Here is a 14,836-nt window from a genome sequence, read left to right as displayed (position 1 = left end):
TAGGACAATCAGTCTGCATCCTGCCATGCTTTTCAGTATGAGAAAGACAGATAGTGATGGAGTCTGTCCAGGGCCGTGACCTTTGAGGTGGCAGACTGTAGCACTGGTGTCATGGTGCAGCCCTATCCATAGCCTCCCTTGTCCCAGCACCCCTAACCTAATGATTTCCAATGGCCACCAAGCAAATCACTGAATCACTCACACTGCTGTCTAATTCCCTTTCTCTCTTCTGTGTCAGCTTGTAAAAAATACCAAGACTTTAGCAATGCCACTGTTGTTTTTGGTTTGTTTGTTTGTCTGTTTGTTTGTTTGTTTCACAAATGGTTGAGGCTAACAGGAGCGAATGTCTTCATTTTGGTAGTTGTTTTTCTCTCTTTTTGTCGTTCTCTCTGGGCTTGTTGTTGGTTTACTTGACAAATTCTGGCCCTATCCCTGAATAAGAAACAAGCATTTTGCATTACAATCACAAACACGATTTATTTGTAAATGTGTAATGCATAGGGCTTTGAGAATAAATTAATAACAACCACAACACTGGCAAACAAAAGAGAAACATGACGTCCATTTAAATGTGATTCTGTGCTCTTTAATGTATGGCTTAATAAGAATTTGCAGGCTACAGGCGAAAAAGCTTTAACAACTCCATAACTAGAATCCAAACACGTACAAATTGCTAGTGCTGCATTGCATACCAAGTGCAAAAGTGTGAGGGGGGGAGCATGATGAAATTGTTTGAAACACAACAAAAAGCCACTGTAATCAGAGCCTGCTGACACAGCAATGGGGGAAGCCTTCCCATTGTGAGGAGATGATCCTCTGCATCATCTGATAGAAACCTAAAACAGCCTTATCTCGCACATTGATTTCAGCTGCAAAGAGAAGAAATTCCTCCTCTCCTCTTTGCTCCCTAGCCCTCCTTTCTCTCCCTCCCTCTTCCTTCCATTCCTGACTTCTTCTTCTTTGTCAATGCCAACTCTTCTTCTCTCGTCTCCTATTTCTTAATGATATATTTTTAAGTGTGTGCAGTGTGTGTGTGTACTGGGAAATAGGACTGAGTCTCTCCATCTCCACTGTATTGAATTGGCATGTAATTAAAGAGTCTTACATGGAAGAGAGCGAGAGTGAGTGGGCGAGATAGAGAGAGAAGAAGAGGGAGCAAATGTTGGAAGATACTGTATAGCCGTGGAGACAGCAGCCATTTACATTCACCATGGCCTAGGCTCTCCATCACCAAAACTGTGTGTATCTGGTGCAGCACAGCAGGACATTCTGCTAATTGTTATGTCAAGCTTACATTTCCTGTTGATAACATCTATGTATACTCAAACACACACACCCATCTTATCCTGGTACTCTCACCACCTCTAAGCACTTGTTTCAGACACACTTAGTTAACAAAATGTGTCCCTATTCCGAGTTTCATACAAAGAGTGTGTACTCTTAGTGTGTGCGCTCTATAAAAATTATCATTTTATTATTTAGTATTCAACAAATAAATATTGTTTTGTACTGACATTAAATGATACCAGACTAAAGATACATGCACACAATAGCAAATACAGATACGCAGATATGAAAATAGTGCCCCAAAGACATGTATTATTAACTCTGATGAAATACAGAGTGTCAGTCAGGGTACAAATTTCACCAGGGCATAACTAAGAGGCATAGTGCTTTCTGGGCATGTCACCAAAGCGAGTGACACCTTTGACCGTGTTGTCACTGTTATATGGAATCATGGGCTCTAAAAACAATTCCTTGTGGTCAGCTATCCTGCAGGTACAGTATCCCAAATTTGGCAAATAAGCAATGTATTTGATGAAAACCAATTTTAAAATTACTGATATTTTGTCTCCAAAGTAAAGATATTCTTGTCCCGCAATCAGTTCCACAAAACAATCTAGTTTGTGGATTTTTATGAAACAAAAAGATTTAAGCACCTAAAGTGGCAAAAACAACAGTGTTAACTGTTGGGGGTGCACTGTCTTATCACTGTGGTAAGGGGAAACAACAGGAAATCTCCCTTAAGTGGGTAACTTTGGCTCACCATCAACATCAATCAAACTCACAAAGCTGTCTTCCATAAATTACCCTGACCCAAACCCTAACCTCTTGTCATTCATAAATTATAATACAGCACTGTGAGGAATATTAGCATAAAATCAAGACTCCGGGAAAATATCTATACATATATCAATCAATAACCTTTAACATCACAACATCCCATAGATGATGTTGTCATATACATAGTGTTGTCCCCAATCGACTAAAGAACGCAAAAAACAAAACGGTATTCAACTGCTATCCTTTCCTTTATGAATCAGAATCACCAAACTAGTGCAAAGACGTGTCTGACAAAACTTCCACATATTTACAAGCTAGTTACCTAACGTTAGCCTGAACAGTTGAACACTGAGCAATGGCACTCCATACACTGCTAACTAGCTAAACGCTACAGTAGAAGTCCGATGCTAATTTAGCTTAAGTCACTTTTAGCATTCCCGCTAATGACGTACAATTAACTTACTGGTTTATTGTCGTGACTCACCAATTTCAACAAGCTTTCACACGGTCTATTTTGGTGAAAAGATCCTCCTAAGCACACAGCTAAAGTTATGAGCTGGCATATAACTTCGGTATATCTTGGCTTTACATATTTTTGACGCTATTTTTATGGTTACAGCTTGTCTCTCCACACCGCTATCTAGCGCCGAACTGCCGCAAACTCGATATCCTTGCCGACTGTTGTCATATGATTGTCTAATTCAAATTCAACTTAGCTTTATTGACATTACTGCCAATTCAAAAAATCTTTATTGGCATAAACACTAAAGATAGCTGCTGTTACAGTTACATTATATATTGTTAAATAATTACGTTTTACACAAGAAAATAAAATACAGTTTATACTGTACAGTTTCTACAAAGCTCTTTTTGAACAGTGAAATTGTAATATCAGTGTTTTGCTCTAAATTTATCTAGCTCTCACCAAACTTTTGTCTGCTTTGATGTTGCCATTAAGCACCACATTGAAGGGTGGAATGAACGCTCTAGCATTCATGAAGACAATGGCTAATACATTGTTTTTATAAATATGTTATTAAGTTATTTTGTTGCATGAGTTCTCATGAATTAGGTAATGGGTTCACTTTCCACTGACCACCTCAATTTGGCCCCGAAAAGTTGGACAAATAGTGAGATAAGGATATCTGATGTTCTGTGTGTTCTCATCTGTGTGACTACTGGATCAAGGTAATACCCCAACCACAATCATATATCTATTATAATTCAATGTGTTGTTTGCATTTCCCAGGAACACTCCTTTAACAAATCCAACTGCTGTTTCTCAAAGACAGTTAACATTTGAAATCTGAAAATCATTAATTTATTAAAATAATCACTGCAAACTCCTGTGATCTCCACAGGCTTCCAACTTTAAAATCCTATTGCTAATATCCATATCTGCAATATCTACTGGCAGGAATACAGCAAAATTTAACTCTTGAGTTTTGTTGGCTACTTCTTGTATTTGTGCAGATTTTTCTATGTGTGAAAATTTTCTTTGATGGCATTTCATAAGAAAGTAACTACCTCAGAAGTCACTAACATTCAGCCTGCATCTGCTAGTGGGACCACAATGACTTAAGTTAAAAATATAGTGACTGACAGCTAAAGTCAGTGACATCAGCCCAGTAAACGTTCTACACTTACACTGGCATTGAGCTTAAACTGTGTACTGCAGAATAGTCAAACATGAATGCAAGGCCAGTTTAAACCACAACCACTCTTTTCACTCTGTTTTTTTATCCACTTTGCTCCCTTTTATCCATCTCCTTGCCCCAGAGGAGCCAAACTGCCCCAGTGTTATGAAAAAGTGTGAACTTGCTCTCAATGTGGCATTTCCTTGGCCAGAAAGTGTGAAGGTAGCAGAAACCAAGCCAGTCCTGGCACCAGTCTCACCTGCACCCTCACACATCATTTGCACTCTTTGGAAAATGCTATCATTGTGGGTAGATTAGTTGCTTACTTCATTTACTGCCATGTGGGGCTCCGGGGGAACCGATAGCCTTTCAGAGGGGTCGGAAGAGGGTCTGAAACACACATCATCAGCACTGATACAATGTGATTATGACCTGAATCATTGCCAGCCGGGGAAGCAGGAGGCTCAGCGGCACAGACTGACCGTGAGGGGGGTAATCAGTCTGGTCTCGGAGAAGCTTTTAACTCATATAATCACTCCCTCACCTTTGAAAAAAAGATCCCCGATCTGTTCACACACTCAAACAATCATGCCAATGTTCAGGGAGACGGAGGGCAGATTGCGGGAGGACAGACAGAGTGGTATAATAAAGAAGAGCTAGAGCATGGAGTTGGCAGGGACTTTCCAAAATGCTCTCACTCATTGTTCTGACAACAATATTTTCTCTGCCCAGGCCTAATGGGCTTGTAATGAGCACTGTAATATAAGCAGTAGCCTAGCGTAACCTGTAAACCTTAATTAAGTCAGACAGCCACCTTAAAGGCAGTGAGCGACTGGGCTCAGTCACCATCTCATGATTCTAAAGCTGACTACACTCTTCCATCATTCCTTCATCAATCACTCCATCCCTTCATCTCTGCTGCATCCAGCTCCAAATCCTCCTCCATTTCTCCTTTCTCTACCCCTCCCATCATCCCTTCACCTTGAGCATTGGCTGGGGGAGGATGAACATTGCAGAGCGCAGAGGAGCATCGGTGTCCATCACGAGGGCAAGAAATAGTCCCCAGACCCTCCCTAGTATCCTTTCTGACCCCTGAGTAGGAGACCTCAGTCATTGATTTGTTGCTACTTGCTCATATAGACTACACTAGTCCCCAAGCAGCAGTCCAACAGATCCATAGGCAGCATATCCCGAAGGGCTGCCAGTGTGCCGGTGTATTTACAGAACATTTTCATGCACGTGTTATGTTGTGGCATGCATTGCCTAATGAGTGTGACAAACACATTAGATTCTTTCTGAAAGGCCCTGTATATGTTTCAGGATCAATACTGGGGCAAAGAAGCCATCATAAGAATAGATTTTGACACTCTCACACTCACAATCTGTTGTGTAGCTCTGAGGTTAAATAGTTCTCTCAGGGCACAAATGCTTCTTCATATATAATCCAAGTGTAGAATTTTTCCTGTCAGAAGCTGACATATGTTCTTTTGGCTGTATACTGTAGGCGGAGCAGCATCAGAAAGGCTGAAAACAGTAATACAGCTCCAACTACTTCCTGTTAAAGTTACTAAGATGATTCTGTTTGGCAGTAGGTGCAGTTTCAAGAGGTGACATGATAGATTGCAACTGGCCACCCATCCCCAACTCGGCTATAACTCTTTCAATATGTGGTTCTGGATAACACTTAGGATACAGCACTTTGGCATCTTCCACCGCACTGTTGGCTTTAAAGTAAGTCTTGACTTTTGTAGACTATCGGCGTACTTCATCCCTCTTCTGCTATTAAAGCCTGATCTATAAGTACATCCAGTGGCTTGCATTGCTGATGAGCAAGCTAATTGACACTGTTAATGGAGCTTCACAGAGCTGTAAATAATGTGTAGGTTCACACTTAGTGCCTCCTGCCGAGCTACTTCTGGGAGGGCAACATGAGTTTACCTGCCAAGTCCCGTCTCTCCAGCCTGTCGTGCTTCCCTCCCTCCCTCCCTCAGCCATCCGGCCAGGGGATTTACACAGAAATCAATAAAAGTTTCTCCGAGCCCCCACAGTCAAAGTCAGAAAACTGCTTCTCCTCCTTTTCATGTACTATAACAACCTCTTGGAAAAACAAACAAGACCAGGCAAAGAAAATAATAAAATCACTTTCACTTGGCCCACACCCATTGCTTACCGCTGCACAGCGTTTACACTGACGCCAGGTCTTCATTTAATGTGCCCGATAGGCATATTCGATGCATTATTCCTAACAACGCTTGTCTTCAAAAGGTGAAAGGCATTTAAACGTTTGAGACGGATTAATTGATCACAGCAAAGCCACAATCACAGATGACTGGCAGCTGCAAACTGACTGCAGAATACGAGACGGATCAGGTTTTCAGTCACTTTGATTTTAGATACCTTTAAAGACAGCGCTTCAAAGGCCCAGAGGTTGCTCTGATGGAGTGATTGAAAGAGGAATGAGGAAGAAAGACATTTGAGGAGGAGAAAAAAAACACTACCCAGCTGTACCACACACACACATATTCTCCTTCATTTCCCTACTATACCCAGCCCACCTTGAGCTGAAACATTAATTTATAAATGTCTTTATAAACAGACTTGTAATGAGTGCTTCTTATAGTTGTTCTTTCTATTCAATGCATGTACCAAATGGAGCAGTGCATGCTGTCTCCCAAATACATATTTTCAATTATGCTCTGCATCGCTTAAAAATAAATAAATAAATAAAAAATACGACTTTGTGTCCTTGTCCCAGCTTTCTTTCTTTCTTTCTTTAACTCATGTCACCACTGAACTGGAGAAGAGTAATAATTAACACTAATGGTCTGACTAACAAGCAAGCACCAGGGTGTTAATTGCATTGACGTATATTTCCTAGTAACCACATTCAGCCCAGTGGATTCCAGAAATACTGTTCAGTTAATGAAAGAACAGAAAAAGGAGATAGATAGATAGATAGATAGATAGATAGATAGATAGATAGATAGATAGATAGATAGATAGATAGAGAAGAGAGGAAGAGAAATAACTCTGAAGTGAACCCAAAGAGTAGATGAAACAGATATGAGAGCCCATCAGCCATTAATTAATTTGAGTCTTTTTTAATTAAGCCAGATCTACCGTTGAATAGTGAACGACAGAACGGGTGCCACGTTGGAGCTCATATCAAGTCCACACACTCTGCTCACTCAACCACATTTGATCATCAAAAAAGAAACACAAATTCCAACTTTCATTCGTGTCTTCTGCACTATTTGGCGCACAATTTGCTTGTATCACACTAAAAACTGTGGATGCGATGCATCTCCAGTACAAAGCCCTTGACCAGTTTGTGTCTGTGGCAATAAAGCACAGAGACTGTTAGCTACAGCGTCGCTGCTTCAGGGGGGAAGATAGATGGAAGGAGCGAGGGGAGAGATGGCTGCGTGATGGAAGGGATGGGGTGTGAGAGGTGGGGGATGGGGGGGTGATGCTGGAAACAAGGGGGACATGGCCCTACAGCCGCCCACAGATGCTCCCTCTGTCTCCCCCTCATTCTCTCTCTCCTTTTTGAGCACAGTATGGGAACAGTCTTTTGGGGGAGGCTGGCAGGCAATCAGTGATGTCATGCCAGCAGTGCAGCGATGGCAGCTTAACCTATTTTCGGAAATACCACAGAATTTCTATTTATAACCATGCTGAGCAGCATGTATCTTCACACATCCCTCACGGACCTGAGCATTCATAGACATTTTCCAATCTAAAATGTGTCTTCATCACAAGTTGGGGTTTGTTTAATATCTGGAGGAAAAAGGTCTTGATGCTGATAGTGTTGCTTACCGATGTCATTGTCATTTAGGGAGGTAATGTGAAATATTATTCATGTTGTCGAAACACTTCCTTTTTTAGCATCTTTAGTCTGTTGTTACAGCTAATATGAGCATTTTATTGTTGCTTGCATTGCCAATTTAGGAATAATAACAGCCATAAAATAGTAAATTGCCTCTGAGACCAGTAGTAGAAGTAGTATTCACACTTGCTGCAGCAGTAGTAATATTGGAATAAGTATTACTAGTGTCACCAGAGGGATTTTCCCATGTTAACAGCTTTCAGGTGATTATTTTATAAATCTGCCAAACTTTGCCTCTGCTCCTCCTCCTCCTCCACCCTCCATCAATCCCACCCTCCAGTGTCCAAACAGCTCTCAACCTGTCAGGGGGATCCTCCACGTCCCAAGCTGAGCCATCACTCTACTCCCCCACAGCCTTGGGATAAAAGCAACTATTTGTTTCTGCATCTCTGACAAACACTTCATCTTTTCCCCTCCACTTATCCATCTGTCCATACATCCATTGTTCTGTGCCCACGTGTCTGTCTGTCAATTGCCTCGTGGGCCTCGCTGCACACATGTGCCATCCTCCCCGTCCAATTCGATCAAGTGACAGTGCTAAATTGTATCCACGCGGCTTTGTGTTGTGCACTCTCAGGCAGATACATGTACGACATTTATGCATTGTTCATTCACACCAGCATCAAGGGCTCAACCATTTGGCAATCAGAGAGATGTGACAGCTTGACTAATCTGTGATTGTTTTTTGGCCAAAACATGGGGGTTAGCGAGCCCTCCAAGGGCACAGTACTATAAGGCAAGACAAATAACTTATTATTTTCCAGGCTTGTACAAGGCTTTATCGCATGAGTTCTCATGAACCATTCCAAAATGGAGAGGGATTATCACAAAACATTGCATTAAAATCTCCTCTCTCCCCTCTCCCTTGTTATTTCATTTTCCTTCTAAAATGAATCTGTGCCCAGCCAGGCTCAAACACAACATTAAAGAGCTCATGCTATTCTAACAGTTGCCCCTCCCCACCCCCCCGCTCTTTCCTTTTTTTTCCCCCTCTGTGCCTTTATAACCCCCCTCATAAGAGTACACTCTGCTCTGTAGGCAATGGCACTCTCTGCTAAGCTACCCATACAAAATAGATAGGCTTCTATCCCTCTATTTAGACTAAGGAAATAGCTGTGACCTTTGTGCATGAAGAAGAAGGCGGCACGCTCCTGCCGACTCAAAATGTGACCCAAAACACACCAAAAATAATTCAACCCAAAATCCTCTTTATAACATTTGAACAATCATCTCAACAAACTCTAAGAATCATAAGCAACCACCAGCACTGAATGACAAATACTTCCAGGTAGCCAAGTGATGAAAAACCTTTTAAAGTGCATTGCACACATGCTATTAAAATCATGCCTGCAAACATGACACTGTACACAATCTAATACAAACCACCACAGAGCTCCATTTAGCCCATCTAATGAAATACACATGTAGTGCACAGCTTCATAAACGAGTGTCTTAGTGATGAAATTGGCCCATGTTTTCCCTCAGACCTCACAGTACATTTCCCCATACCCATCTCTGCTCCAGGCACCCATTACGAGCAAACATATTCCAGAAAGTTCATGGAATAACGGCACTTCCAACATGGTGAAAGCATAATATACTGCGAGTCATAATGAATGTTGCATTGGAGCAGGAAATCAATCCATCTGAAAGGGTCTCTCGGGCAGGGATTAAGGGGAAAGAAGCGGAGACAGAATAAAAGCCAGGTGAGCTCGGTGTGCGGACACTAACCTCCAGCAGAGCGCGGCCTTGTCGGCATCTGAGATTGGCAATCTCCTTGGAAAAGCAACAGAAAGGAGGAGAAGAGAGAGGGAGGCAACGCTCCTCATCCTGAAGTCAAGGCCCATAGCGCCTGTCAGTACCAGTTGAGCTGCTGCATCTTTTATGAGGAAAGCCCTGTTGCTTATTACAATATTTACAGACGTTTAAAGATTGCGGAGCAAGTGTTGTTACTGCATTAGCTTGGCTCGGTGGCCTTCGCTCACTCGCCCTGACAGAGGATTTTATTCTAGATTTGTTAAATCGAATCACTGCACAAAACTGCAAGGAGGCTGAGAATTGTTTTTCCTGTGTCTCCGTGTTCACATGCTCAGGTGAAACAGAATCAATTCCTTCTTGAAACCTTTATGAAGTTGTTGAAATTCATTAGCAGCCGTACAATGGTCACACTGGCAATGCTACTCTGATGTCTGGTATATCAGTAATATCATCACAGCGTGTTGTGTATGAACCATCCATGTCACTTCCACAGCTCTGTTTATAGTCTGTAAGTGAATTTATCCCATCTGTTTCCTCAGGGGAGATGCTGTCCTACAGCAGTGCCGTGATCTTTGACACTTTCCATAAGGCACACACAATATGGAGACGTGTACTCACACTGAAAGATTAGAGGGAGGCTTCAACAAACCAAAGTTTAATCAATGTTACTGCCCTTCAGGTATAAATATACATAAGGAAACTGCAGTCTCATGTTAATACCACATCATTTTACTTTGATGCATACAGTGTATTCCAGCTACCCCTGTTTCCCTCCTTTTCTCTGTTTTATTGGAAGGGCAACTCACAGAGGAATGCTATCCATCAGACCAGCTCAGAGGGAGAAAAAAAATAAAAACTTGAATAAATATTTCATTAGATTATTCTGTGATTTAATGTGCTTCAGCTTGGCTGGGGTCTAGGGCAATATCTCTGGTCCATTTATAAATGCATTAACACAATGATACCCGACAATAGTTTAATATTGATACCCAGGCAGAGTTGGTCGGCAGATGGAGGCAGCGCAGGGATTGTTTTGTCTGTCTGCTGTGCTGAATCACACCTGCAGAAGAGGAATATTTTTTCTCCCTCTCTTTCTCTCTCGTTTGAGCGCACGTTATTTAACCGCACAGGGGAAGTTAGTCAACCTCAACCAAACTCAGAAGATGAAATCTGTCCAGACAAATAGAGCAATTCAACAAAAGTCCGCACTGAAACAGATTCAGCATTTAGAGCTTTTCATGTACGGTATGCAAACACTTTGCATCCACTATATATAAAAAAAAATCAATAAATCAGAAAAACAGCCTCCTAAACACATGAAGAAAACAAGGGTGCTGGTTACAGCCTTCGTTCTGCATATATGCATGTACATAAACATGCAAGTGTGTGTTCTGCATGCGATATAAGTGGGAGTCAATTAGAGCCAAAGGGAGAAGTTTTCACAGTCCATGATAAATTCAACATCAGGAAATCCTCTACCTATTAATACCAATTGGGCGACAATAATTGGCAGGCCATCGACAGCGTGGGCAGAATTAATCATTTGAAGAAGCAGACTAGACTGAATTTTTAATTGGCAGAGGCAGCCACTGTTTAGGGAGGCAACCAGCTGATCACCCACGAGACTGCTGCTTCAGACAATGCACATTTGCTAATCCTCTTGAGTCAAGTTATTATGGCCATGCATTATTATCACGCTTTACAAACTAATTCCATGTTTTCCCTCATGGATTACCAAGGGGAAAAATAGTTGCATAAGAAAAGAGGAAATCCTAAACACACAACAGTACAATGTGGATGAAATGAAAATCAAAATGACAGAATAAGTGCAGCGGCTACAAAAGCACAGCACTTAGAATGATGAATGTGTGTGTTTGTGTGTGTGTGTGTGTGTGTGTTTATCCCTCTGTCCATCAATGTATTTGTCAGTCTGAATGTGCCTCTTTGAGCCTGCTGTTCCAGTGTTTCCATCAGGATCTATACTCATAATCCTTTTCTGCTTCATAACACGATTAACTATAAAATAACCTCATCAGAGATCATTGACACATTAGTGTTTGATTATTGTATTGTTAATTGTGTGGCCTGAATTCATTACATTTAAGCCATTTAATTTGACTGAACAGCGCTTATCTAAAATTAAGTAGTTGTTTGTAAGTTCATGAATAAAGGTGAAAATTTACTTGAAGAACTATTTTCAGAAGTATATTTTTTATCTTTTTAACTCAGATCAGGGAGATGACTTTGTCTACCGAGCTTTAAACAAGCCAACGTTTTAGATTTTTGGCCTATTTTTGAAACCGAATAAACTGTAACAAAACTCCTGATTGACACACAATATATATAAAAGTTTACAAGATTTCTTTTTCTACCTTATGCACAGTTTCAAAGCTCTTTAGAATTTGAGTTTTGCATTTCAAACCGTCAAGGGACCTGAGAAAGAGATACTTTCACTGGATACAAACAGTACCAGCATCTTATTTATTATTAACTTCACCAACAGAGCATGAATCAAGTAATAATTGATTATGGTTGTAGTATAGTATGAAGAAAACAGAGGACAAACTTTTCAAATGTAAAAAACAATCTAGCTGAGTAAAAAAATCATTATATGTATGCTAAATTACTACTAATAATACACTGAGTTCATTTCATGGTTGTAGCTGTGCATTTCACTTGAATCCTAGACAAATCTATCAAAGCTCTATTTTCTGTGCATGGAAATAGGCGTAAGAGCCTTAATTGTCTTTTCCCTGACACCCTGATCAGGCGACAATCGCTCAGGAGTTAAATACTGCAATCATTATGCAACATGGGGCAATGACATTTTAGTATATGTATGCACACACATGCACATGCAAACACATACCGCTGAATGCCAAATGAGTGCTACACTGAAAAAACTCTTCCCTTTTACACACTGATAGTATCAACTGTAGAATCAGGAGTGTTTGGCTTCATGAAATATGTATCTAATAGGAGCTGGGTTAGCAAAATCCAATGATAGTATGAAACCCTCATAAACCCAAACATCTTTTTCCATCCAAATGTGATCAGAGGTTTTGCAGACCGGAGAAGATATTTTAGATCAACAGCTAATTTCAACATGAACATGTGCATAGAAATAGGAAATCTATAGCTTTAGCTATCACAATCTTATTTAAAGTTGCAATACTCATTAAAACTGTGCAATCAATCCCAGGATGTCAATCCATGTGAGTGAATATAGAGGGTAGAAATATTCTATTTTTGACAGGGGCGCACAGCTGTGACAGCTGTGGACAACTGTTGTGATGGTAACAAATGTAATATCTTCTGATGGTGATTCTGTATGTCATAAGTAAGCATGACATTGTTTGCAGTGTTTGCAAATGCCATTTACATTATTGTCGCAGACTGTCATTTGTCTTTTCTAAATGTCACCGCAATAAAAGGCTTATCTCCTGTACTAACATCCTCCTCATATCAACATCTGCTCGGCAGGAGTGCAAGATGAGGAATGGAGGGAGGGCCTTTCTTCCTCGCCTGTTTTTTAACAACACTGTCTCAGAATCACAGTCATGGTTTTGGTCGGTAGCATCTAAAAGCAACGTATTACAGCACAAAAGACTAAAGCATGACGCCGCTCTCAGCCAGACAGTGTTGCTTTTTCTCCCTTTGAATCATGATTATCTCACTGCAAACAGCATCAACACTCTATTGACCCATATGTTAAATGGATCATTACAGTTAAAGTTATAGTTATGATAGTGGTCACAGTCATTATCATCATGGAAGTCTCCTCATGAATGTCACTGTCACTACAGCATACAGCCCCGTAGTTCTCAATCTATGGTTTGTGAGCCCAGATATGAGTGAAATGTAGGCTAATCAATGGAATTAAAGTTTGTGATGATGATGATGATGATGATGATGACGTCTACACAGCGTGGACCGACTTTGAGGGGGGACCACGTATGGTGAGATGGTTCTCCCACACAGGCAGCGATGTGCGCTATACATCCTTGATAACCAACTCCACCGCGGAGGGTGGAAGTTGTCGCTGCGTATCGTCAGCTGAGTGGATCTACACCCTCCGCCTCTCCCTCATCCTTCCATCTCAGCAGCGGCAGCGCAGCATCACTCTCCGCGCCGACGTCCGTCATCTTGCGCCGGCTCTTTGCGCCCTTTGGAGACGGCGTGGTAATGAACTGATTTTCGCCGCGTCGGGTTTGCGCCCAGCCCCATTCGCACATGGGGAGACGTTAAAGAAAGCATGTGGATGAATAAATGATGCCGCCCCTCCGCAAAAAGACGGGCTCTGGCGGAGGAAGGCTCTTTAAAAATGCATCCTTCCCGAGCGCCTCTGCCCCACTTAACGGCGCGTCAAGAAAACACTGTTTAACTGCAATAAAATGAACACGGCCAACACATCATCCGTGATACCACGAGCGCTGCAAATACTCAGAAATCGCCCATGTTGGTAGACTGTGCGTGGACAAACGTGGAATAATCAAGACGGAAACACAAATGCTCTGAAATATGAGGCTGTGCAAAAAATATTAAGAACGCTTTATAAAGCAACCATAACTGGGACAAAATGACAAACATCATGAATGTTGGATGAAAATATGTGAGCAGTGATGCACATGCTTTTAGACATCATGATCTGCCTGATAAAATGCACACACACAAAAAAAAGTGACAAATATTCGCGTTTTCCGCGTTGCTCTTTCAGCACAAATGAGTTCAAAGCGTGCAGGTTATAATTAGAAATTATTGGGAATTATAAGGGCCTCGCAGCCATTCGAGGGGCGACACGTTACCTTTGTGCATGCCGGTGTATCGGTCCTTGAGAACTGTCAGTTCGTGGATTTTCCCAAACTGTTCAAACAGGGGTTTCAGGTCTTTTTCCTCCAAGTTCCGCGGTATCTGCCCGATAAACAGCTTAATGGCATCTTGGTCTTTCATGTTGCCGCTCTCCGGATGAATTGAAATGGGTTCTGACCCGTTCATGGGTTTCGGAAATGTGATCTGAGGGTACTGGTGCTGATGTGGGATAAGTAGTAGTGGTTGTTGGGTCGGTGGTGCCCCCGGTCCGGTGAAAACCAGGCTGGAGTGAGCGGGCTGGGGCTGCTGTGGATGGTGCTGCCTTCTTGTTTCAGTCTGAGTGAATCTGGCCATTCTGAGCTGGGAGCAGAGTGGATAATAATGACAACACACACACACACTGTGAGAGAGCAAGCACTCAGCTGGAAACCAGGCTGACTTTCTATCCGACACACAACACACGCGCACACACAGTACAAGGCGGAGGAGGGGAGTGGAGGGGGGCGATGGCGGCGGAATAAGCGCGCAGGAGCGATATTAGACGCTCTAGAGCGACACTCAGCGTCAGCTGTCAGGTACTGCAACGTAGGAATGGCCGCTCGGCCAATAGGCTGGCATGTAGTGCTTGAAATGTGGGCCTTTTTTTGAGCATGAACGTGTTTGTAAAATACTGTCCTTG

At 41.9% G+C, this 14,836-nt stretch overlaps 1 protein-coding gene across 21 annotated transcripts in view; it reads right to left on the bottom strand.

Moving 5' to 3' along the window:
• The window catches only part of celf5a (cugbp, Elav-like family member 5a), a 176,179-nt gene extending 161,668 nt beyond the window's left edge, over nucleotides 1-14,511 (bottom strand). For all 21 annotated transcript variants that reach the window (XM_041935675.1, XM_041935684.1, XM_041935677.1 and 18 more), the window contains exon 1: nucleotides 14,154-14,511. In XM_041935675.1, coding sequence (XP_041791609.1) covers nucleotides 14,154-14,511 — 358 coding nt within the window. The remainder of the gene's footprint in view (nucleotides 1-14,153) is intronic.
• Nucleotides 14,512-14,836: the final 325 nt, after the last annotated feature.

This window comes from Chelmon rostratus, chromosome 4 (genome assembly GCF_017976325.1).
Source record: "Chelmon rostratus isolate fCheRos1 chromosome 4, fCheRos1.pri, whole genome shotgun sequence".
In the NCBI taxonomy this organism is placed as follows: Eukaryota; Metazoa; Chordata; class Actinopteri; order Chaetodontiformes; family Chaetodontidae; genus Chelmon; species Chelmon rostratus.
The sequence above is the reverse complement of the archived record's forward strand: the minus strand, read 5'-3'. Positions and strand labels throughout refer to the sequence as shown.